General features: G+C 42.9%; 1 protein-coding gene across 6 annotated transcripts in view; it reads left to right on the top strand.

Moving 5' to 3' along the window:
- lpp (LIM domain containing preferred translocation partner in lipoma) overlaps window positions 1–24,297 on the top strand; it is a 176,295-nt gene extending 151,998 nt beyond the window's left edge. For all 6 annotated transcript variants that reach the window (XM_061824484.1, XM_061824482.1, XM_061824487.1 and 3 more), the window contains 4 exons: window positions 1,162–1,331; window positions 21,384–21,562; window positions 21,628–21,748; window positions 22,201–24,297. In XM_061824484.1, the coding sequence (XP_061680468.1) occupies window positions 1,162–1,331; window positions 21,384–21,562; window positions 21,628–21,748; window positions 22,201–22,329 (599 nt within the window). In that variant the 3' untranslated portion in view covers window positions 22,330–24,297. The remainder of the gene's footprint in view (window positions 1–1,161; window positions 1,332–21,383; window positions 21,563–21,627; window positions 21,749–22,200) is intronic.
- Window positions 24,298–27,019: the final 2,722 nt, after the last annotated feature.

Below are 27,019 nucleotides of genomic sequence, written 5' to 3' on the forward strand. Positions count from 1 at the left end.
TTCTCTTTGTGGGATTATGCGGAAGCCGCGCGCACGCACGACGCCGACTGAAGGGAAGTGAAGTAAAGTGGTGGTCTTCAAAGTAGTCGTTGTTGGGCCGTGCGTCTTTTACCATTTCAAAGTAATTTGAATTCTTTTTGGGAAGTACAAACAAGCTGCACAAGCTTAATAGTTTTTTTTTTTTTTTTTTTTGGTGGTCTCTATAACGTATGATTTTTATTGTAAGATTCTTTTTTTCTTCAAACATATCCAACAGCTTCAATAAAATATACAGTAGTTTCCTAAGAGAATTATTATTTTTTCCCCCCATAAGATTCCGTTTTTTAATTTTATTTTTTTAATCCTGGAAATATATGACCCTTTAAAAATACACAATTATTTTGAGTAAAATTTAGATATTTTTATGGAGAATATTTTTTCTTGAAAATGCATGACCTTTTTTGCAAGATGTTTTGTTGTATAACAATCTTTTTTCTCAGTGCTATACTTTTGAAATGTATTTGTTTAAAAAAAAAAAAGTATACCATAGATTTTTTTTGCATGAAAATATTTCCCTTGCATGTGTGCAACTTTTTCACAATTATTTTCAGTAAAATTTAGATAATATATTTGTGTAAAATATTTTTCTTGAAAATGCGTGATCTTTTTCGCAAGTTGTTTTGTTGCATAACTATATTTTTTCTCAGTGCTATGCTTTCGAAATGTTTTTGTTTAAAACAAAAAGAAGTATACCATGGAATTTTTTTTTTTGCATGAAAATATTTTTCCTTGGATGTGTTCAACTTTTTCAAATATTCAAGTAATTTTGAAACATTTTATAGAATCACAAACTTTTTGTAGATTTAATCGTGCAATTTTCCATTATTTTTTATTTGCAAAATATTACTTTTTTTTTTTACATAAAAACATGTTTTTGAAAGGTGCACTATGTTTTACAAAATTGTTGAAAAGTATTTTGGGAAAATAGACATTTGGTCTCCAAAAAAAAAAAAAAAAAAACAAATATTAACCCCTCCCCGCCCCAACTCATCCTACCTTTGGGCGAACCCTTCCCGCTTTTCGCTTTCAGCACAAAAGATTTGGAAAATCCCGAAAAGTTCTGGCTCGCCTTTCCGCCGACTTGCGCGTGACCCTCACCCTCCCTCTTCCGGCCTCCCCCAGGGCGCTGCGCCAGCTGCGGCGAGAACGTGGTGGGCGAGGGCACCGGCTGCACGGCCATGGACCAGGTCTTCCACGTGGACTGCTTCGTGTGCATGACCTGCAGCGGCAAGCTGCGCGGGAAGCCCTTCTACGCCGTGGACAAGAAGGCCTACTGCGAGCCCTGCTACGTGGTGAGTAGCGACTTTCACCTGAGCCAAAATGTCGCCAAAAGTGTCAGTTGTACTTTTTCAACATTCTGACCTGCGACAAAACGGTTGGGAAGATAAAATCTTTTCAAGATGATGAAGAAAAATAAACAACTGCGATCATGTGCTTGTGAACCCGAACACCCTCTCAAAAACTGGGCGTCACGTTCACATTCGTGTCAGATTCACACAGCTGCCACCATTCAATTCAAATTGAATTGAAATTTCATTAAAATGGAAATGTATTAATTACATTAAATATATCACAAAAAAGGGGATTTAGACAGTTGAAACTTTGTCTTAAAATGTGTTCAATTATATATATATATTTTTTCGAAACAAAAATGTTTTGCCTCAATATATATGTTTGTGACCATATACAACTTTCGTAAAAAGTTTATTATTTTTTTAATTTTTGGAGAAACCTTTTCCCTCAAAATGTTTTTTTAATATATGCTTTTTTTTCCCCCAAAATATATACAAAGATATAATGAAAATATTTCTCAAAATTGTACTTTTTAAAAAAATGTTACTCTAAATATGTACTTCTTCAATAAAAACAAATAATACAATAAAATAATAAATTAATTTTAAAAACTTCCCCAAAACTTCTTTTCTTGAAAATAAACGAGCTGGGAGCTGCTGTAGACCACAACTCACACCAGATGCTCACATGCTGTGTGAGCCAACCAACCTGACACCAGCTTCTGACATCGCCTGACTCGGCCACGCCCCTTAATAGCACATTTATAATGCAGATACTACAGAACATGTTTTAGTCAGGGTATTCTGCCGCAATTGTTAATTAGTAATATTAAATGATTTTTAAGCTCGTTTCATACGCCCTCGTCTTTCCACAAGATAAAACCAAAGTTGCAAAAACTTGACTAATGAGCCGAGTTTCGATTTCTTTTTTTTTTTTTTTTCTCCTTCTTGTTCATGTTTTGAGTGATCCGATGCTATCTGCAGCCGATGCGCCGATAAGCCCGTTTTCTGCCGCTCTTTTGTGTATTTAATAAATGTCAAAAGCACGTCGGGATGTTTTTTTTTTTTTTTTAAATTAGCTTTGCCGAGCTGATAAAAAAGAAGAAGAATGGAACTTTGAATTCTTCTGATGGCTTCCAGGGTGGAAATGTTTGATTTGGATTGTGCCATCTTTTGCATCAACGCTGATGCGATATAATATTATAAGCACCGATATGACGTGACGCTAATTGCTAGAATAAGAAGTCGCTTTTTTTAAAACACTCAGCCGAACGCAGACCTCGGCTAAGGCCAAGGGGAGGCTCCAGTAGCCAAATCTCGTTACTTTAGAGCAGGGGTCGGGAACCTTTTCGATAATGGCCAAATATTTTCAAATGTAATTTCAAAAGAGCCGTACAGTATTTTAAAAACTAAGTACAGGTGTGTTTTGCACATTTTTGTCAGACCAACACTTTTAGAGTACAATAAGTATAATGAAAATAAATCTATTTAATAAAATGGTGTTTTTTTTATTAATTTAAAAAATATATATATTTTCTTTTATTATTATTATTATAATTTTTTTTTTATAACATTGTTACGCTGTCGCTCAACAGTGATGACAAAAGTACCGTAATTCCCAGCCTGCAGAGCGTTAGCGCACCTGGTTATAAGCCTCGGTACACAGAGGTTAATGCTAGCGCCGCGCTAACGCTAGCGCCGCGCTACAGCTCTTTCGGCCAAGAATTACGGTACTTCTTACCATTAATGCCACAGTTTTGCTGATGGCTTTGGCGTTCATACATCGTCAGATGAAGCTTTACGCTGGCGTTGAGACTTCCATCCGTTCATCTTGAATGGATTGAAATTTGATTTTCCATCTTGCTGGTACGATGGTGAACAATTCTTGCCGACTTTTATTCGTTTGATTATTTTGTCTCTATGCGAAGTTGGCAAAATGTTGTTTGGCAACGTGGAGTACGAATGCTTTGGCGTATTCCCCATCTGTGAATTTAAACCTCCCTCTCCACAAAGGCTACCCATTCTTGTTCCATTCTTCGGTACTCCTCATATTTTTTTTTTCCATAATTCCCGTAATTTCCAGCCTATAAACTGCGACTTTTTTCAAGCGCTTTCAACCCTGTGGCTTATGCGGTGATGCGCCTAGTTTGCGCATTTTTTTTTTCTAACAGCCGGAACGGGGCACTCGAGCGGAAAAGGTAAGAGTGAGACCGGTGGAATATATGTGCCGAGGAAGTGACTTTTACCGGTACGGCCCTGTTAGCGCTGCGCTAGCGTGTTGCTGCCGTGTCTCAGTGATTTTTACCAGCACTGTTAGCGCAAGCATTAGCATTTGCGCGGTAACACTAGTGTTAAACTTTCTGTGTACCATCTTTCTTTGTAAATATCTGGAGTTTCAATGTGGGCGTATGTATGTACCAAATGGTATTTCCTTTACAAATGTACTGGGTGAGGCTTATGACCAGGTGCGCTCTGTTGGCCGGGAATTAGGGTAGTCGTTCCGACACAATCAAAGTGAGACCCTCGCACTTGTGGACATCGACTACCACGCAAAAACTACGGCAACCCCACTCGGGCAAATTGTCTCTGCGGCATTTGCGTTGCCTCCCGCACCAAACTACGGCAACCCCAATTGGACAATCACATTTGCAGTATGTGGTTATGAGGGCTCCGCGGGGGGCCATATGCAACCACCAAAAGAGCCAGGTATGGCCCGCGAGCCGTAGGTTTCCGACCCGTGTTTTAGAATACGACTCAAGTATCGGAGGTCCTGAGCGACGTAACGGACGACGTAAATCGAACGTCAATTTGAGAGAAAGCAAAAGTTACAATGAGTTTATGTTTCTTGGGGGCGTGACGGTGAAGCGACGGCGAACGGGCACCAAACGGAGGAAAGCGGGAGAGGGCGGCGCCCGGCCATCTCTCTTCAATCTCGCCCCTTTGCCAGCCACTCACCGCGATTGCGCCCGTCTCGTCTGGAGCTTCTCCAGGCGGGATCGTCGAACGGCTTGATTTATGAATTTCATCAGCATAAATGTTCTTCTGGCGCGGGATCAATAATTGGAATTTCGTCTCGTGGCCGCGATCCGCTTCGAGACCTGGAAAATTCCTTGTCGGTGATGGACGTGTTTTTTTTTTTTTTTTTAAACTGATTTTTTTGTAATATATATATATATTAAATTCAAATTGATAAATTTGGCAGGGAAAAGGTACAAACAAAATATGTAAACAAATGTACATAACTGTAAACTAAACATCTGAAGCTGTAACACAATGTAGAAAAAAATATCTACATTAACAAAATCTAATAAGAATAAGTAATATACAAATATTTGTAAAACAAAAATGTAGAAACTGGTACAGTAGCTTTACAGCCACATAAAAAAAATTAAAATATTTCCATGTAAAACATTGAAAGATTCAAACTTAAAAAAATATACCAATGGAAAGAAAACTACTAAAATAACAGTGAAAAATATAAAATGGAACAATCCACAACAAATATAAAATAAAAAAATACATGAAACACGTAAAGCTGTCAAATTATATATATATAAAATATGGATTTAAAATGTCAAATATATAACATTGAAAAACAAATTTCACTATCAAACAAATTTCACTTTTAAATAATAGATACCAATAAACATAAAAAAAACCTAAAGTGTATTGCATACAGATATTAGTTTGAAAAGTGTTTGAAATTAGAACATAAGCACACAAAATATAGGAGAAAATAATTCAACAATCTGTACAAACTGTAAAAATAAAATGGTAACTTTTGTGGAAAAATACAGAAAAAATAAAATACAAAATATGAACACTGAAAAGATTAGAAAAATAAAAACATTTACAAAATATTTGTATTTATAACATTCCTTTTCTTCTTCTTCAATTTTTTTTTTTGCCAAGGTTGTTTGACTTGAAGTCTTCTTTATAAACAACAAGAGCAAAAAAAACTTTTTCTTTTTTTTTTTTTTGCTTTGAACAAAGAAACACCATTGCTGTTTAGAATTACTTTTATTTTGCTTTGGACTTAAAAAACAGACCCGTGCGGGACGCTCAGCCGGGTTTCCTTCCCGGTCTTCCTTCCTTCCTCCTTTCCGGTCGGCGGCAACCGCGGCCGTTCGTCCCTTTGGCGCCCGCGAAGGCGAACGTACTTCTTAATGTGCGGCGAGTAACAAGGTCACACTGAAACAAGCATTATTTCCAGAAAAGAAAACCTAATCTTTCCGCCGCCTCTTTTTGCCAGGATTTTTACATTTTTTTTTATTTTTTTGCCGAGCATCTCAGAGGTCACGGACACCGAGTGGGCCGAATGTAATTACCGCGATTATCTGGCGGCGTACAAAAGCGAGCTTATTGCAAAGAAATGACGGCGGTCGTATCGCCGCCTCGACCCGTCAGTCAAAAAGCGGATGACGAATGAAGGCTCCCCCGTGCGGCACTTTTTTTTTTTTTTTTTTTTAAATCTTCGTCCCGTCCCCCCCCCCCTCCGGGGCCGCTGATTCCAAATGGCAGCAACTGCGTTTGAAATGATTCGCTCCTTCCCTAATCACGATATTGCAACTTTTTTATTGAGGACCTGGCGGTGGAGAATCACGTTCAAACTCGAGTCGGCACACGCTCGCCAGCATTTAAAGTGATTCTGATCACATTATTTTTTTTTAAATCTTTATTTTATCACCAAAACCTCACATTTAAACAAGGGTGTGTAGACTTTTTATATCCACTGTATAGAATGGACTCTGTGGTTCACTAAAAATCCTTTTTTGTGAGTGAGTTCTTTTGTGGTTAAGCGCTATAGCTACTGTCAAGATTTTATTTTTCATAGTTTTTAGCATTTAAAAATGTTTTTATGAACTTAAAGTACAGGTGGTAAAATTAACATCTTCAAACAAAAACTAATTAATATTTTAAAAATAGAAATTGAATGTAAAATAACAAATGTAAATAGGGATTTTTTTTTTTTTTTAAATAAGAAAAGTTCCTGTGACAAAAGTATAATAAAAATGAGTCCTTCAACACATGCAGACAAAAATAAATAAATAAATAAATAAAAATATTTAATAATGTTAATATTTAAACTTTTTATTATTTGGGGGGGGAGTCACATTTCATGGGGACAAAAATGTTCAAATATATCTTTTTGAATGAATCTACTTTAATTTTTTGAATCCATGAAATTATCCAGACAATACAGTCAAAAAAATACATAAAAATATAAAATTAATCCTCAAAATATTCGTATTTACATGGTTTAAGTAACATTTAATAGTTGAAAATGTGAATTTTTTTTTTTGTTGAAATAATTGCTCAAATGTGCACGAGGCAATCCAGATAATAAATAAAAAACATTGTAAATAAACAAATAAAGTAAAGTAATTAAAGTAAACAAATAAAAACCAACATTAAGAATTCAATCCTTAAAAAAAAATTACTGAAAATACTCATATTTAAATGTTTTTATGGGGGAGAAACACACCAAGAAACCAAAATTAAACATTTAAAAATGACGCTAAAAATACCCGAATCTCTTCACAAATTCGCTCGGCAATCCGGACGACATCCAAATTGATAGGTCGCCGTTTTCCGCCACCGTGCTCGACTGGATGTCTTTAATATTTTTTAGCGTTTTTCGACTGCGGGCGGCCAAAGGCACACCTGTGCGATAATCTTGCCGTCTAAGCGGCGTCTTGATCTGCCACAATTGTGAGGATTATCTCGGCAGAGGAGAAGCGCTCACTAACTCAGACGGATACATTTTTCTGAGCAATATTTGAGAGAACGAAGCCTTTTTTCTTTTTTGCAAAAGAAGTCTTCAGCCTTTGAGTTCAGCTCATGAAAAATGAGAGCAAAAACAAGTGCTGCGTTCATATTTTGCAGCATTTCTAAGAAAACCACGCTATTACAGCTGTACTAAAATATTATTATGCAGTATTTACGTGACAAATGACCTTCCGAGTGCAGTGTAGTAGTCGTGTGTGTGTGTGTGTGTTTCGTAGTAATCCTGTCATCTTGTTGTAGTGCACTTAATCAAGTAGTGACAACACATTGAGCTGCTTAAAGGGCCGGCGAGCTCGTGTCGCGCTCCTCAAATGGAGGCGCAATCCGCATTAGCCCCAATCCCGCAGATTAACACCGTTTAAACTTGATGCCTCCATTATTCAACGGTGAGACCTTTTATCCCGTACTGTCACACTTTTAGCCGTCCTCCCCCCACCTTCTTTTTTTTTTTTTTGAAACATTGCAATCAAAAATCCATTTTTGCTTTTTAATACCGTTGCACACTTGTGGTGGCGTCGCACCTCTTACTACCGTCAAGGTTGGGAAATTGCAGTCGACCGCTCCCTCGTTCTATGTTATACGCACGTTTTTGAAAAGATTTATAAACTTAAAATGAGAAATATTATAAAAATACATCATTATAAATATGTATAGTAATATATAAATTTTCCAAATACATTAGAAAACAGAATTTAAAGCCACATGAATATTGATACATTTAATATTTAAAAAATGCATCAGAAATAATACCAATATTTCAGTAGAAATTAAAAATACACAAGTAAAAAAATATATAATATAAAAATAGCTATATTTGTAAAAGCGCAGCTCTAAAACGTCATTCATTCATTTTCCAGACGCTTATCCAGACGGTGTACACCCTGAACTGGTCGCCAGCTAATCGCTGGGCTCCTACAAACGGACAACCGTTCGCACTCACAATCACACCTACGGGCAATTTAGAGTCTCCAATGAATGTTGCATGTTTTTGGGATGTGGGAGGAAATCGGGAGCGCCTGAAGAGAACCCACGCAGCCACAGAGAGAAAAGGCTAAATCCGTCCAGTCGGGGCCAGGATTTGAACCCCGATCCTCAGAACTGTGAGGCAGACAGACGTGCTAATTAAATTAAAACCCAGCACGGCCCACTCTGTGCCGCATAGAATACATTGAAAAAAATAAAAATGCCGCCCTGAAAATACTGTAGCTTTTCATTGCAAAGTATTCAAAAAAAAAAAAAATCATTATACCACTTAAAATAAAAAGATTAATACTAGTTTAAAATTACAGATACGTTTACAAATAAACCTAAAAACAACAAATAAATCTTCAATACAAACATAGACAAGTAAAATGGAAAATATCCACAAATATTTATGCACGTGAAAAACATTTGTAATAGTAAAAATAAAATGTTCAAAGTCAAGGTAAATATTACAAATATAAACATTGACACAAGTACAAATGAGAAAACAAAAATCAAAATAGAAAAATTATGCTGGAAAAGTAGAAAAAAAATTTAAGATGTAAAAATGTATATATATGACAAAATAAAAAAAAATCTAAAAATATTCTTGCATTGCTGTAAATAAATATGTAAATAATAAATCTAATAATAAATATTTATAAAAGGCTGGAAAAAAAAGAGCAAAAAAGGGGTTAGTGACACTAGAAAACAAATTACCCAACTTAATGGCAATTTTCATCCCATCACTCTATTGCGATCTTGTCAAAATACCGCACAAATATCGCATCTATCGGCGGAAGGGTCCAAAACCGGCGTGTCGCGTTGTGACACAAGCGCGCTAATTGTCTCGGCAAGTACGCCGACGCGCCGCCCGTGTGCGATCCCGTTCATGCCGACGCTGTCTAATTGCTGGGCTCCTTTGAGGAATTAGCGGCGACTTAATCACGTGTGAAAATACACGTCAATTACCAAACAGGAGCGCGCGCGTGAATATTTGATGACTCAACACAACGCGCTTTGGGAGGAGTGTGTGTTGAGGTGGAGGTGGGGGGGGGGGGGGTTTAACAGTCTCTGACAGAGGCCCCCCGAACGCATCGCCACGCCTGCATGTGACGACCCGCATATCCGTCACGGGGCGTCGTGACAGGTGTGTGGGCGGGAAGAAGTCTGCTCCAATTAAATTCACATCCCCGACAACAAGACGCCGCTACGATCCACGTCGTCCCGTCTGCCGTTTACGAGAGGTTAGCATTTGTCCCGGAACGCGGAAGACCCGCTATCCGTCGCCGTTTTATATTTTTTACGCAAATGAACCGAGAAATGAGGAGCGATACGCAAACCTCACTGGCGAAAGCGCTGAGGCAGATGGTCATGTGATCAGGTGCTAACATGCTAATAGCTGGAATTAACGTAGAGCAAGATAGCAATGTAACGTGACATGAAAATCATACAGCGTTGCCCAGTCAAGTCGCGTTCTGCCCGGGCTCTCTCTGGCTGTCGAGGTAACGCAAGCGCGTCATGCGAATATCATCACGGCATCGCGATCCGACAGGCTCCGGCGCCCGCCCCGGGCATCCTCTCGGCGCCGCGCCTCTGAGCTACGCAAACCAAATCGCGAAGATGGCGTCTCCTTTGCCAATTGACTTGAGGTGTGCGGAGGTGCGAGCGCATCACCCGGACGGGGAGTGATCCTCTTAATGGGGAGCTCGCTCTCGGCCTCGACGTCCTTGACCGGGAAAATTCCGAGGGAACGTTTGTGACATCCTCAGTCCGAATGTTTGTGATACTCCTTGAAGTGCAATCGCCACTCAGTTGACCTGGCCTCGCCTCTTGGAGTGGAGGTGCGAGCTGCCCCTGGAGTACATTTACATGCCGGCACGCAAGACTAGCAGGTCCGGGAACGGGACGGCACCGGGCCAGAGTCTCCCACCCTTTTTACAAGACCTTGGCACCGTGCTTCAGTTCAGTTAGTTTACCAGACAAGTTTTGACCACCTGAACCTACCCAGAAATAAAGTTTATTGTGAAGGCCTGGTTTAAGGTGTTGGCAGTTCGTTGGACCAGAACTGCCTCACCGTCTTAAATGTCACTCGGTCCGTGTCGTGACCGGCCACACAGAGGCCGGGATCCGGCAGAAGCGCTGCCTCAAATCCCGTTCGGTAAGAGAGATGGAACCTGGTCTCGCAGACTTGCACTTTGCGTCAACGTGACGGGGCCACCTATCAGGTCTTCCTCCAAAAGAAGCAGCAAAAGGTTTTGGAGGACAAAAGGTGCGATCATGGACTGACCCAAACAATGTGGGCCTGCCTCTACAGCTAAAAGTGAGCCCCCTGTATGATTGGCGGTCTTAGAACCCTCCACTGGTTTCTTGTTATAGTTTTCTTGTCCTTGGTATTACATCATCACACTTAACCCGACAACTTTTGACAACACCGGCTTGAGGAGACCAACTTTTGGTTGAGGTGGCAGCAGTTGCATCGGGTTCACAATCCCAGTCCAGACCACAGTCTCCCAAAGTGTCTTTCGTGCACTTTTCTCCTGAACACAGTACTTTCCATCCCGAGGTTAGGAAAACGTTGACACGGTCTGGCCCGTTCGTGGACCTGAAAGATTTGCCAAACTACACTGAGTTTAGTTTAGCGTGACCGGCCATGTCAGGGTCCATGTTGCACAAGCCGGTCCGGAGATCGCACCACCACCGCCGCCGCCGTCTTTTATTCTGTGCAGTGAAGCGTGATTCTGGTTTGAAGAATGGCCGCTCATACTCAAGGAAACTCTGTAGTTTGGCTAAATTTGCGGACCCTTCCCCTCTACCCTTTCTTTTGTGGCTTTTCCTGACCTTGGCACTTTGCGCTACCTCACTACGGCTACTTACCAGACAAATTTTGACAGACCTGTCCGGACCACGCGGAGGTTAGTTGAACGCGACGGGCCACGCGTCAAGCCTTTCTGCGTCGAATAAAAGGTGTCAGGGGTACTGTGATCTCAGTCCAACTCGGACATCGTAGCCCGCCACCGCCGCCTTAAACCGTGCTCAGGAGCTGAAATTTAACCCCGTCTCACCGACTTGGACTTTCCTTCAACGTGACGGGCCTCACTTCAGGCCTCCCTGCGCGGAACAAAAGGTGGCAGCGGCGGCGCCGGAGGTCCCGCTCTGGCCCGGCACTGCCTCTCCGCCTTAAATTTTGCCGTGCGGCAGAAAGTGACCCCTCTGGACTTTAGGCAACAACTCCTCCCGCGCTCGCCGAGAGAAAGTGACAAAGAGCCCGGCGGTACTTGGCCGATGTCATGAGTCGGAGTGACATTGCGGCGGGTCAGCAGTGGGTCGCCGATATTTTCCTTCCCGCTCACTTCCCCCCCGGGCGAAGAAATGTGCTTAGACAAAAAACATGAGGGGACTCCCGCAACTCTTGTCCAAACAATGGAGACGGATAGCAACACCTTTTGGGCCGTGGGTGCAGGACGAAATATCGTATCAGTATCTCTCACGGTACGTGATGCGTACGGACAGTCGTAATTGCGGGAGATGTGAGTGTGTTAAGCATCCCGTCACTTATTTATTACGTTTTACGTCTGGTGTGGTCTCGTTAGTGTCTCTCATCATCATTGGATCTAAACAAGCTAGTGACGTGAAATTTAGCGCGTCTAATGCGTCTAATCAATGAGTTTTCTTACTTTTTTTTTCCACAAATACGCTACAGTTGATGCTATTTTCACTTTTTTTATGTCTCATCTTTCCTCTGTAAGGTAATTGCGCTAATTTTTGGATGTCCAATGTGTTCCCACCGTCTTCGAAGAAACGTGATGTGGTTTTTGATGTTTTTTTTTTTTTTTTTTTAATGGTCGCCTAGCATCTCTCTTCTCTTTGTGAGTCATTGTCGTTGGTTCTTTTGGTGAGGTTTTATTTTTTTTGCCGGGCTAGCGTGTCGCCTCTCTTTTTTTTTCAGGAATTGTCTTTTGAGCAAAATATCGTAATTTCCAGTCCATAAACCGCAACTTTTTTCACACGCTTTCAACCCTGCGGCTTATGCGGTGATGCGGCTAATTTTTCTAACGGCCGCAAGGGGGCACTCGATCGAAAAAGGTGAGAGTGAGACCGGTGGAATATATGTGCCGAGGAAGTGACTTTTACCGGTCCCCGGCCCTGTTAGCGCCGAGCTAGCGTGTTACCCTGCTAAAAAAATTTCTATAGAAATTCTGTAGATATCTATAGAATTCTATAAAATTTGTACAAAACGACTTGTTCTATGGAACTTTGGCTCTGATTTTCTGTATATTTCTACAGAACAATAGAATTTCTATAGAAATTCTATAGGATTTGGGTCCTAAAGTTCTTTAGAAATTCTTTAAAAATGTTCTTTAGAAAATTTTTAGCAGGGTACTGATATGTTTTTTTTGTTTGTTTTTTTTTACCGGTCCTTTTAGTGCGGCGTTAGCGGGCCGTTAGCATTAGCATGGCGCTAGCATTAGCGTTAAACTCTCTGTGTGCCGTCTTCCTTTGTAAATATCTCGTGTTTCAATGTGGGCACTTGCGGCTTTTACACGGCTGCGGCGTACGCTTGTACCAAATGGTATTTCCTTTCCAAACGTCCTGGGTGAGGCTTATGACCAGGTGCGCTCTGTAGGCCGGGAATTACGGTAAGTTAATAGCGCCAAGTCGAGCTTGTCCCTCCCGCGGCCGCCGCCCTGTTTGAAGCAACCTTTGTAGTTTCCGTTGAACCATTTTTCATCTCACCGCTCTGTTCTTCATCTCTCATGTGGCCCGCCGAGCTAATAACGCTAACTTTAGCATGTCCGAGCCACGGCGGCCATGTTCGAAGAAACCTTTGATGTTATTTTGGTTGAAGCGCATTTCTTTTTTCTTCCCCCTCTCTTTCTCTCTCGTCTCTTTGTGAGTCATCATCATCGTCCGCTCTTCTTGATTTCATCTCCTCCAAATTCCTCCTCACAAACGCCACAAGAGGCTCGTTTGTCAGGCTTCGTTAAGTCACCTTCCCCCCCCCCTCCCCTTTTAATTTTATTTTGATTTGCTTTTTTTTTTTTATTTTTTTTTTCCCGCAGAGGTGACTCATCCATCCGGCATTTCGTCCCATCCTTTCCTCCGGTCGCTTATTCGCCGGTCCCACAGCAGTAACGCACGCCGGGCACCGAGCAGACGCGGCACTGAATCAGCTCGGCGGTAAATTTAGCGACGGCGAGTTCATCCTGCCGGGTCATAAATCGCGTGCAAAAGCGCAGCCTGCCTCCCGTCAGCCCCGTTCGACCTCACGGAAAACACGACAAGGGAGAGTTTTTTAAAAAAACGAATATTAGGTGTAAAATGTGTGTCAAAAGCGCCGAGATGAAGTTGTTCCCCCGGTTTGGAACGCTGCGGTGTTGTTTTATGCGGGAAATCGGTGATGCAATCGTGAGCGGTTTTCACATCACGGGGGGGGGGGGGGTAAAAAGAAGAAGACAAAAAAAGGCTGGAGATGCAGATGTCAGGATGTTTGAATCGAGGCGAACGAGCAGATGGAGACTGCCGGGGTCGCTTCAGTCGGAGCTGCAGTTTGAAGCGCTCTCATTGGACGCCTTCGCGTGTCCATCATTAATGTCGCGCCGCTGGTCAAACCAGAAAAAGAAAAAAGTAATTTCATAAGTAAGATCCCCGCGACAACTCGTGAGGATAAGCGCCAAAGAAAATGGATGGATGGATAAGTAAGGCCTGAAGATTTAAAAAAAAAATCTTAATCCATGTTTAAATATGATTTTATTAAATTGAAATTTATGTAATTTCTAAAATTATATATCGATCAAAATTCATTTTTAAATAATAGAATCCTAATTCAAATAAAGTCGATTCCTTTTGCAAAAAATTTCACAAAAGCATGCACTTTTTTTGTTGTAATTAGAATTTTGATCTTTTGAAAACAATGTATGTAATAAAATTAATACAAAAATATAGCCATATACTTTTGTGTACAACTTCAAAATCAAAACTAAAACTGGAATAAAAAAAATACTTTAAATTGAATAAACTTGAATGCTGCGTAAAACCTGAATGTAAATGAGTTTCACTTTTTTTAGTTTGTATTTTTTTTATATATATATCATGATAAAGCCACATCTGTAGTGTAAAAATAAATCATCAGGCCTAAAAAATAAACTTCTTGGATTTGAATGACTATAATTTAATATTTTTGACATAATTTAAAGTAAAAAAAAAGTTGAATACATTTGCTATAAAGCCAACAAAGATTTGTTTAATTTAACATTTTATCTTTTTTTTAATTCAATGCATATAATTTAATGTGATTTTCTTGACATTAATATTTGTTCATTATATATATATATATAATATAATATATATAATTTATATATATTTTTTATATAAAAGTGTGGAAAAATACATTAAAAAAATTGAGTTAATTAATTACAGTTAACAAAATATGTTTTAATAAAGTTAAATACTACTAGAGATAAGGCCTGAAAGGTTTTAATGAAAAATTGTATTAATAGTTTTTGATTGACGAAACACTTGTTTGAAATCATTTTTCAAGATTTATGAATCTTAGTGAAGAAGAATTACACGTTTGACGCGACTTTAGTTTAAGAAAACGTCAGATACATGAATTAAATTAGTCATTTTTCAACATTGCAGCCACTGCTCATTGGACGCCTCTACCTGTCAATCATAACAATAACCCCCCGTGCATTACAAGTGCGTCAAAACGCAAATACCGGCCTCTTCTTCTCGTGTTTTTAATGTGAAGTATTTTACTGCGGGAAATTGGTGATGCAAGTTTTAACGCGTTATGCAATCGCCAGCGGTTTTAACATCACAGCGGCAGCGAGGGGGGGAGAGAGAGAGAGAGAGAGAGAGAAAAGAAAAAGAGGACAAGAGAGAGAGAGAGAGAGAGAGAGCTTGAATGTCGAGATGTATGAATCACGGAGGAGTCGAGCAATAATTCCAAACATTTGGCGGGCGGGTGCAGCGCACGGCACAACATTGAATTGGTTTTGATTTTCGTAACAGTGTGAGACAGCCTCATTAAGCCGTCGCCGTTGTGTCCAACTGCATTTATTTTGAGGCCTCTTCTAACGAAGTCCGCAAGAGAACCACGTAGAAATGACGGCGCAGAAACGGGGCCCCCGATTTGGGGCAAAAGAGCATCGGATGTATGAAGATTATTTCTAGCCGCGTTGTGCTGTAATTTTGCGCTCGCCGCGACAGTAACGACTTTTTCTGAACGGGAGCCGCCGCTCGGGCGATTTTCGGCCGCAGCGAAATCACGTCGCGGCGAGCAGTTCTTCAAAACGGGCTTCGAGCTTTTTATCGCCGCTCCCGCGTGAGGTTTGCTGTCAAAACAAAATTATGAATTTGAAGCAACCGCAACGCTGTCAGCTTAATGCTAACGCACGATGCAAAATGCCCGACGCAGGCTAACAAGTAGCATTTACGTAGCACCGGATAAAGAAACAACCGCTCCAAATACAAATGTGGATGGGATAGAAGTACTCATTTCTGCAACTTACCGAGAGACGTTGCAAAACTTTTTCTTTTGTTTCTATATCCGTATTGTATCGCCCCCTGCTGGCCAACGCATTCACACGTACACCAGAAGGAGCAGGAAAATGCAAAATAAAGCTAAAAAAAACATTGAATTACTTCAATTTTCTTTAATTTTGTCATTCCTATGCATGCTGAAAAAATAAGAGTGAGAACGGCGGAATATATGTGCCGAGGAAGTGACTTTTACCGGTCCGGCTCTGTTAGCGCTGCGCTAGCTTGTTACTGCCGCAGTGATTTTTACCAGTGTGTTTTCTTTTTAACTGGCCCTGTTAGCGCGGTGCTAGCAGTAGAGTTAGCACAGCGTCGCTACCCTGCTAGAAATTTTCTATAGAAATCTATCAAATTGTATCGAATTTGTTCTGAACAACTTGTTTTTTAGAAATTTGGCTGTGATTTTATATAGAATTTTGCTGTGATGCGGCCCTGTTAGCGCGGTGCTAGCATTAGCATGGCGGCACGACCCTGCTAAAAATTTTCTATAGGAATGTATAGAATTTGTACAGAACAATACAATTTCTATAGGACTTGGGTCCTAAAGTTCTATAGTTCATGCTGTGATGCGGCTAATTTGTGCATTTTTTGTAACGGCCACAAGGGAGCACTTGAGCGGAAAAGGTAAGCGTGAGAACGGTGGAACATATGTGCCGAGGAAGTGACTTTTACAGATCCGGCCCTGTTAGTGTTAGCGCTGCGCTAGCGTGTTACTGCCGAAGTGATTTTCTTTTTAACTGGCCCTGTTAGCGCGGTGCTAGCATTAGCGTTAGCACGGCGGCGCTACCCTGCTAAAAAAATTTCTTTAACTTGTTCTATAGAACTTTGGCTGTGATTTTCTATGGAATTTCTAATAGAATTTCTATAGGACTTGGGTCCTAAAGTTCTGTAGTCCTTTAGAAATGTTCTATAGACAATATTTAGCATGGTAGCGTTAGCGTGGCGGCGTAAGCGTTAGCATGTCGGCATTAGCGTTAGCGCGGCTGAGCTAGCGTTAAACTCTCTGTATACTCTGTCTTGCGGCTTTTACACAGGTGCGGCGTACGAATCTACCAAATGGTATTTCCTTTACAAACGTACTGGACGAGGCCTATAACGCGGTGCGCTCCGTAGGCCGGGAATTACGCCGCTCACTTGTGCAGTCTTGCGTGAATAGCAGTCCCCGCATCATTCCCAAACTGTCCCGACTTGACCCGAAATGTGCGTGGGCCCGCTCGGGCCCGAGTGTCACCAGAACAATGTTTATGCCATTTCTTTTTCTCTCTCTCTCTCTCTCTCTTTTTTTTTTTTTTAACTCGCCGCTACAAGCTTTTGCTTCGCAAACACGACACTTCGCGTCGGCCAAAAGCTGTCAAACGTCGTTTAGCATCCGGACCGAGTCGCGGTGGACACTGCGAGCTTTGTAGGGAGCGTGTGTCTGTGTGTGTTGAGGCAGGGGGGGGGGGGGCCAGGGGGGGCTCTACATACAATTGACTTAAAGTGTGCGTCTGCGCCTGTGTGACCTACATTCACTTTCCTGCCGAGACGTTTGTTTAGCCTCGTGGGCAAACGCGTGTGAGAGAGGAAACGCATACAGTCAAGTCAGTATGCTTCGATGCGTCCGCCGCCGCACCGGTGCACGCGCGGCGCCCTCTAGCGGAGGAGGGCAGACGCGCCCGGCGGCCGACGGCGAGGGGACGGCCACGGGCTCGAAAAGGGATGGGGAGCGGGTTGAGGACAGCAAAATATTTGGGAAGTTTTGTTTTGAAGTCCACAGTTTCCTGCAGCTGGTAAAGCGTTGGTCTCACAGTTCTGAGGACTCGGTTCGATCCCAGCCCCACCTGTGTGGCATTTGCATGTTCTCCCCGTGCCTGCGTGGCTTTTCTCCGGGCGGGCACTCCGGTTTCCTCCCACATCCCAAAAAACACGCAACATTAATAGGACACTCTAAATTGCCCATAGGTGAGATTGTGAGCACGGCCATTTCGGGGTGTGCCCGCCTCTTGCCCGTTGACAGCTGGAGTAGGCTCCAGCACTCCCCGCAACACTCGTGTGGATAAGCGGCAAAGAAAATGGATGGATGGATGGAGTGTCCTGTGCCAGCATTTCAAAATGAAAGCACCAAGAAAATTCCTTTATTTTGAAAGGCGAGCGTCTGAAACTTTTTTGAAAATTCACTATTGCCAGTGAAAATTGTTTTCTGAAGCTGATGATGTTGAGAGTTTTATTTATTAAGAAGAGATTTTATTTTGAAAGGTGTGTACCATCCATCCTCTCATTCATTTTCTTAGCCGATCATGCCCCCGTTTCAAAATGAACAAAACCAAAAATAACTATGAATGATTTTAAGCTTGACTATCTTTTTTGTATGATTTTTATGTATTTAACTCATGGTCATACTCAGATTTTTTTTTTGCTCATGTTACAATGTTGAAACTTATCAATATCATTTTAAATATTTAGTTGTAAACAAAGTTTTTTTCCCCCTTATTTATTCCTATATGCATCCATCCATTTTCTTTGCCGCTTATCCTCACAAGGGTCACGGGGAGTGCTAGAGCTTATCTTAGCCGCTTATCCTCACGTATCAAAATGAACAAAACCCAAAAATAACTATGAATGATTTTAAGCTTTACTGTCTATTTTTGCATGATTTTAAAAGTTATGTATTTAACTTATATATACTATTATAGTCAGATTTTTTTTTTCATGTTACAATGTTGAAACTTATCAATATCATTTTAAATATTTATTTACCAAAACAATGTAGGTTTAGTTGTATACACCGTTTTTTTTTACCCCCCTATTCATTCTTATATCCATCCATTTTCTTTGCCACTTATCCTCACAAGGGCTGGAGTGGAGTGGTGGAGTCAGTTCTGCTTTGACATGTTTTGTCCCCCCCCCCCCCCACACACTTTCTCTTCTTCTTCATCAGAAATCGGCATTTTTGGCGAAAGCGACCCGCGTTCTCCCGCTGAAGACTAAAGACCAGAAAAAGCTGGAAACTTTTTTTCGTCTCCGCTTTGTTTTGGTCGGCTTATGCTGTCACGGAAGACAATAAAATAAATTCTGCGGGTATTCTTGAAAGAATGCTGCAAAACGACTGGCAATAAGGGGAAGCGGGTGAGCGGAGGTCGGCGCGTTAGCGTCAGATTTGGTTTTCAGGTCTTGCGAGGAACTGAAATCACGTGCTCCAGTTAAGTTAAACAAGGGCAAGGTATTCCCACAAGAAGCCAGGGAAGGATTGCGGATCAACTACCATTCTCACGTTGCAAATGTATTTGACGCGCCCCCCCCACCCCACCCCCACCCCCAACTCCATCAAACCGCTTTTGGTGCCTGCGAGGTAAATAAAGCCGGCGGGCTCGCAGCATCCACCTCATTAAAAAGGTTTTTTTTTTTTTTTTAATCCATTTCCAGCCGGCACGCGGCGAGACCGCGGCGTGGACATTGTTTGCGCGCAAACGGCGCCACGGGAGTCGTGCGGATTTCCACGAGCGCCTTCGCTTTTCATGATTTCCTCAAGCCGCTCCGGGAGCGCGCGAGCGACGCGGCCGCAAAACGCCGGCAGTCGGAAAACATGAAAGTCTCCGCCCGGGCCCAAAGGTGGCGTGACCACCCGGCCCAATTCGACTCTGAAAATAGCGTCCGGCCCGCAGGTGCACGATTGCCAAGTGTGAAATTCAAATCTTGATTCAGCAATGAAATACATGTTGTTGTTTTTTTCCACTCATAAAGTGTAACTTTTAGCAAAAAATAAACAAAGTTTGTTCCCAGCCTCTCAAAGCATCTTTCCCTATTAAATATATGGGAATGCCATTAATCTGTTCCAGTCTTCCCCCAAAACATACAACAAATATTTTTGTGTATTTTAACGTGTGAAAATAGCTCTCTAATATTATGCCTTATAAAATCATCCAACAATGATAATTTAACAACTCAACTCTTTTTTGTCACATTTTTTTTGCTTCAATTCAATGGACATTGTGCTGCACTCTCTGGTACTTTGGCCACCTGGGGGCACTTCTCCTCACTTGGGCCGCGTTTTTTTCAAAGCCTAACCCAGCTGACTTCAGGAGGAGGTTTTCACAATTAATCCATCCATCCATCCATCCATCCATTCATATTCTACCGCTTTTCAGGGTCGGGTCGCGGGGGAAGTAGCTTCAGCAGGGATACCCAGACTTCCCTTTCCCCAGCCACTTCTTCCGGAGGGATCCCGAGGCGTTCCCAAGCCAGCCGAGAGACATACTCTCTCCAGCGTGTCCTCGGTTGTCCCCGTGATCTCTTTCTGGTGGGACGTGCCCAGAACACCTCACCGGGGAGGCGTCCGGGAGGCATGCGGATCAGATGCCCCAGCCACCTCAAATGATTTGAATTTCCCTTTTTTGTACGGTGTTGTTTTGACGTGGAAGTCTATGATATATTCAAGTTAAAAGAAATGTTCTGTCCTCAAAAGTGGCTCTGACCTCGGTAAAAAAAAATGGAGGTGTGACACCACGCGACCTGACACGCTAGCCTCGGCCCGCGTGCGGGCTACGCTAGGGCGGTCATTAGCACGCAGACGCGGAACGTCAGCACACACGCCGACAACGGCTCCGCGCCATTTGCATCGGCCCGGCGTTCAGGGCCCGGGGGCGTGTGACTCTGCGCCGTGTTGGCCACACACCCACGACTGTGTTTGGAAACACTGAGGCGGCGGGATGGGGGCCGGCGGGATTTGGGAGGCCGCTGAAGCGTGTGCGTTTTAGCCCAGCCGAGCGTGCAAAACAGCCGCGGTGGAGAACAGATCCAGGAAATAAACCTGGCCGGTGGTACCTTGACTTTTGTGGATAATTTATGTGACCGTGGTTGTTACTCAAAACACTTTGCATCTCAAATCATCTTTTCCCTTTGAAAGGATACGGAAGGTCATTAGTCCTTTCCAGCTACCATCCATCCATCCATCCATTCTCTACCGCTTTTCCGGGTCAGGTCGCGGAGGAAGTAGTTTCAGCAGAGATACCCAGACTTCCCTTTCCCCAGCCACTTGTTTCAGCTCTTCCGGAGGGATCCCGAGGCGTTCCCGGGCCAGCCGAGAGACACAGTCTCTCCGGCGTGTCCTGGGTCGTCCTCGGGGTCTCTTTGCGGTGGGACGTGCCCGGAACGCCTCACCGGGGAGGGGTCCGGATCAGATGCCCCAGCCACCTCAATCCTCCCGGGTGACCGAACTTCTCACCCTATCTCTCGGGGAGAGTCCGGACACCCTGCGGAGGAAACCCATTTCGGCAGCTTGTATCAGGGACCTTGTTCTTTCGGTCACGACCCACAGCTCGAGGGTGGGAGGATTCGTACTTGGTCTGGTCCCTGGACCTAGTACCTTTTTCCCATGGGTGACTACCAGCCCCAGACAACTTAGCTCCTCGGATCATCGGGACACATTGGATAAGGTGACAGCTCAAGGAGGGTAATTTTGGAAGTCATTTTAATTTGAAAGGCTGCCACCCTACTGCAGTTGTCGTTGATCGACAGTGATTCAAATATCAACTGGACCGGGAAAAATTATTCTTATTTATTACTTATTTTGAAAGGGGCACCCAGTCCAATTTTTGGTCTTGCACAACATGTGGAAAATCCCTTTTAAAAAGTGACTTATTTTGAAAATGACTGTTTAGTAACTGTCCTGCATACGTTCATTTATCGATGCCCCTCCTCGTTGATGGAAAAGCAGTTTTTGACGCCCGAGAATTAGCAAAGCCCGAGCTAACGTGCGCGTGTGTCGATGTGCGTCTGCAGAACACGCTGGAGACGTGCAGCATGTGCAGCAAGCCCATCATGGAGCGCATCCTGAGGGCCACGGGCAAGGCCTACCACCCTCACTGCTTCACCTGCGTGGTCTGCAAACGCAGCCTGGACGGCGTGCCCTTCACCGTCGACGCCTCCAACCACATCCACTGCATACACGACTTCCACAAGTGAGGACGACGCTCACAAAACCGATACCGAACAGTGCAGTGATGTTTGTGTTGTCGCTCAACAGAAAGTTTGCCCCACGCTGCTGCGTGTGTTCTGAACCCATCATGCCGGCTCCCGGTCAGGAGGAGACGGTTCGCATCGTGGCTCTGGACAGAGATTTCCACGTCCAGTGTTACCGCTGTGAGGTACAGACGGTCGCTACGTGCACATCATACTCGCATCAGTCGAATGTTAGCCTGGCTTACCAAAAAAGACTGGCAACTGCGAGAAAGTTGACTTTTGAGTGCGGAGTGCACAACACGCTAGCTAAATTCATAAAACCTGCTGCGTGATAGCTTCAGTTTAACAGAAATGTACTTTAAAAAGGCAGAAATGTATCTCAGATGCTACAGTTAGCCTAGCTGTATGCCAAGATGGGATAATTATCGCACTTAGCTGTCTTTAGCTTAAATTAAGCTGTCGCTAGGCTAACACTCTCTGGAACATTTTAGTTCATTTGAGTTTCTCTAGTCTAAAAAAAAAAAAAAAAATCACCTTAGATTCTAAACTTTAGAACAAGTTTTAGCTAGGTTAGCGTAAAGCCTGAGCTATGGGTGAGTTAGCACGCTAACATTGCAGATGACCGTTTTGTGCGCAGGATTGCGGCTGTCTGCTGTCTGAGGGTGACAACCAGGGCTGCTACCCTCTGGATGGACACGTCCTGTGCAAGAACTGTAACACAGGACGCATCCAGGCGCTCTCTGCCAAGGCCACCACTGACCTCTGAATGAGCGACCAATCGTTTCACGCTCTTTTCGTGCTTGCTTAGCTCTCCTTCTTCTGTAGCACAGACACTTTTCCTTGCGCGCTTTGATAAACATTTATACTAATCATGTTGTTGTACGATTAGCATCACAGGATACTGTGGTTAGCCTAGCTTTGCATAAAGATTGCAGACTGTGAAATAAATTAAACGGTTCTCACCAAGCTAGCTTGCCAGTCGCTAGCTGTGAATATTTTCATCGTAGAAACTGAAATTATAATACTACCCTAAATATACCTGTGAGCATGTTACCGTAGTAACAGTTAGCCTAGCTTAGCATGGAGACCGCTAACTCCTATAATGTTGTGACTCCCAGGTGTATGACAACCCAAGATCGTAGAGAGAGCTAAATTTTGATTCCCCAAAACATCTAGCAGATTTTTAGCCTTTATCGCCTTATGCTACGTTGGCTAATCCATGATTAGCTGTGGGGATTTTCAGAAACGAGGATCGAAAGTATCATTATTCAAGCTTAGCATTGCAATAACCTCACTGGGAACAAAGTTCTCGTTGTTAATCCAAACTTAACTCTGTATGACCAAGCTAGGCTAATCAAAAATGGATCTTAGATATAATTATGTTCAAAGCTACAGTTAGACTGTCTTAACATAATAACGGCTAACTGGGAGCAAGATGTGGTTTGACTCCCAGGTGTACTACACCTTAGCGAAATGCTAAGAATTTCTCACCTTTGTAGTAAGTTAGGCTAAGCAGAAATGTACCTTAGCAATGTCTGGCGCTACAGTTAGCCTAAATTCACAAACACAGACAAATTGCTCACTGGGAGCGTGTTAGATGATGTACAACATGCTAGGAAATCACCATTCCCCATCTTTATGCTAAACTAGGCTAATCAGCCATTAGCCATCCACATTTTGGTCATTTATGAACATTCGAACATTTTCATTATAGCTTTTACCGCAAACATAGGCTATCGTTGTAGCATTAGCGCCTCTTTAGGAACTATTATATATATATAAAAAATGCAACGTTCTCTTTATGTATTTTCAGAAACTGAGCCATTAGCGTGGCTCGTGTCAAACGCATGGACACTTTATCAAAATTTCTCTGGGTTAAGGATTTCTTTTCCCTGTACAGAATCGAGCGTCCTCGTCACAATCTTTGCGTCAGGCTAATGCCGTCGGTACGCCACCTCCTTATGCGACCAACCGGATGTGCTTTTATGTACATCTGCAATTTACCCAACCTATCGCTATCCCTGATGCTAGGCTAACCTAATCAGAGGGCAATTTCTTAGATTGTGATAGGAGCTATAAGTAGCCTAAGCATGAAAATAGCTTCCCGAGTGATGGTTGACGTTTGATTCCAAAGTGTACGACACGCTTTCAGATTTTTAGCCCCATTATGCTAAACTAGGCTAATGTGCAAATAGATGCGGGCACATTTGCAGAATGTCATTGAAAGCTGCAGTTAATAAAAACAGCCACCTGAGAGAGTTCCCAAGTGTACGACACGCTAACATTTTCTTATCGTTTCTCGCCATTTTGCTTAGCAAGGCATTTCAGCACCTTACAGTGGACATTTTCGTGATTGTAATAGATGCTAAAGTTAGGCTAACTTAGAGTAAAAGAGTTCTAATTTTGGGGGAAAAAATAATTTTTGATTCTCAAGTGTACGACACGCTCGCAGATTCTTATCATTTACCGCCATTTTGCTTAGCTTCTCCAAACATACGACGCGAGCGCTAAATGGCTAGCAAATAATAAACGACGTAAAGCCATTTTATTTTTGAAAAATTAACTTTTTTTTTCATGGTGTTGTTTAGCTTGCTGTCTTTTTGTTTATAATATGTGCCTTTGCCTTTGGTGATCTGCGTAAACAAACAAGATAACTGCCTGACACGCAAGCATAATGTTTTTGATTTTTTTTTTTCCCCTTTCTTTAATAAAAACAAAATTGCAACTGCATCAACTCTTTTGTTGTTGTTGATCATCGGCACCTGGTGTCAACTTTCCCAAACCACATCATAGTTGCCACGTTAGCTTTTCTCGTGTCGTGTTAACATTTCCAATTTAGTCATTGTTAGCATGTGAGAACTTCAGGTTGCTTTCTGCAATCCAGAAATTTTCCATCCATCTTCTGAACTGCTTGTCCTCACGAGGGTTGTGGAACTTATTAGGCGAGAGGCGGCGGAGTACACCCTGAGCTAATCCCCGGTCAATCGGAGGGCAACCGTTTACGCTCACATTCACACCTACGGGGGATTTAGAGTCTTTGGATAACCTACCGTGCATGTTTTCGGGATGTGGGAGGAAACCGGAGTACCCAGATTTGAACCCGAGTCCTTAGAAGTGTGAGGCAGATGTGCTAACCAGCCTCCAGCCGTGCTGCCATTGTTAAGGTGAGTGTTGATAAATTTCTCGTGAGCAAGTTAGCTTCTTTTCTGTTTGCCTTTTCAAGCAGATCTTTAGACCATGTTAGCATGTCATCCCTTTAAAATCTTAACATGTTAGCTGTTTTATTAGCATGATAGAATTTTCACTTAAAACGATTTCTTATATTTTTCAGTTATGTCTCTGGTAAGATTTTCTTTTTGCTAGCATGTTAACTTTTCTCCTTGACCTGTGCTATCATGATAAACTGGACTCGAGCTAGCTTGTCTTGTGTTAGCCTTTTCAGTTATAGCTTAGTTCGCATGTTAGCTTGGCTTCTGTTCGTGTGTTAGGTGTTCCGCTGATCATACCTTATCATTAGCCTTACCATTTATTAGCATGTTAGCTTATTTTTATAAGCTAAAAATCCTCACTGAGTTTATCGTGTGCATGTTAGCTTTTTAACAGAGGTTATAGTTGCTATATTAGCTTGTCACTTTAGCTTCGTCCTCTTCTATTGGGTAATATTGTGTTATCCGTGTACGTGTTTTAGTAGCTGTTCCCGTGCCAGCATTACGGGAGATTTCCTGGTCATTTTTCGTTTCCTCCCGTTCCCCCCCCCCCCCCTTGTTCCTTGGCTCAGCAGGCTGGAGGCCAAAAAGCGCTGAGCTCGTTGTGCATGCGTTCGCGTGCAGCACTAAAGTCGCCGGCGGCCCGCCGCTCGCTTTAGTGCGCATAAATCTGTTGTTTACAAACAAATTGATGAGTGATGCGCCCCCCCCGGCCAACATGGCGCGCACCCCCCCCCCCCCCACTTACCCTCACCCCACCATACAGTCCCCCTCCTCTGTATAAATATCCTGCCCTGACTCCACTTTCTCGTGTCCTATACTAACAAGCAGCTCAGAAAACGGGTGGATCGAAAGGGAAACGAAAGAGCAAAATGGGGTCTTATGAAGAGAGAAAGTTGGGGCACAAGAGGTTTGAAGGGGTGCCACGAGGGACACGAAGGGGGACAGCAAAAGTGTTGCGGGGGCACAAAGGGATTAAAGCAGGGGTGTCAAACTGATTTTTGTCGCGGGCCACATTCCCTCAGAGGGCCGTTATGGCTGTGAAACGATAATAAAAATTCAACCGCCCTCATCATATTTACAGATTAAATTTATGAGCTCGTTTTGGAATCAGAAATCAAGGGTAATGGGTTTTTCCAACTATTGTCGTTTGGTCACACAGAAATGCTTGTAATGGCTCAATGTTATCATTTATGATATGACAATTAGAAATTTTTTGGAACAGATTTGAACAAAAAAAAAATCATGGAAGTTCATACACATGATTTGCCTCCGCGGGCCACGTAAAATCATGCGGCGGGCCAGACCTGGCCCCACGGGCCTTGAGTTTGACACCTGTGGATTAAAGGGTGCGAACGTGCGTGTTCAGGGGTTAAATGGGGTTTAAGGATGTAAGGAAGTGAAATTGGGGTGTGAGAGGCCAATGGGGGAGGTGTTTGGGAGGTTGCTAGGAGGGCGAAAAAGGGGGTGAAAGTGGGGTCAAAAGGCACCCGAGGGGCGGAACAATGTCCGCGAGGGGGTTGAAAGGCGGGTCGCAACTGGTGGAGAGCAAAGGGGTGAAAAGGGGGCCCACAAGGAGGTGAAAGGCTGGCAGCAAGTGGGTGGCGATGGGGGACAAGAGGCGGGTTCGCCTGTGTAAGGATGCAAAATGGGGGTGTCAGAAAGGTTGAAAAAGGGCGACAGGGTCCGTGTACGGTGTGGAAGGGTGATCTCAACAGGTGGGGCAGAAGTGGGCAAAAGCAGGGCCAAAATGAGCCCAAAAGAGAATGAAAGGTGGGACGGAAGTGGGTGAAAGCAGGGACGGCAACGTTTTTCATATGCAGAATTGTCCAGTGGTGCTGTGTGGTGGCAGCAACCTGCTAAGCACCCAGTCAAGCACAATTAACGTCACGCAAACACATTTTCACCCCAAGTTGTCCTCTCGCTTTATGTTCCATCGCGGGCACAAACACATCATGTTAGCTTGATCTAGCTTTTTCAGCTAGATCACGGTAAGCACTTTAGCTTGCGCTGTTGGTGAGTTTTTTTTTCCAATGTGATCTTAGTTAGCATTAAAGCTTGTCTTCTATTTGCATGTTAGCCTTTTTTTTTGGGTTGAATCTCAGTTTTATCATTAGCTTATTAGCTGTAAGCATGTTGTACATCTCAATAAATTAGAATGAATAATTTGGTGCAATGTAACTATGTGAGCACTTCAACTGCATGCTAGCTACGCTTCCGTTAGCACCTTTTTACTGTTAATGACAGAAT

Source organism: Syngnathoides biaculeatus, chromosome 7, assembly GCF_019802595.1.
Source record: "Syngnathoides biaculeatus isolate LvHL_M chromosome 7, ASM1980259v1, whole genome shotgun sequence".
NCBI classification, from domain to species: Eukaryota; Metazoa; Chordata; class Actinopteri; order Syngnathiformes; family Syngnathidae; genus Syngnathoides; species Syngnathoides biaculeatus.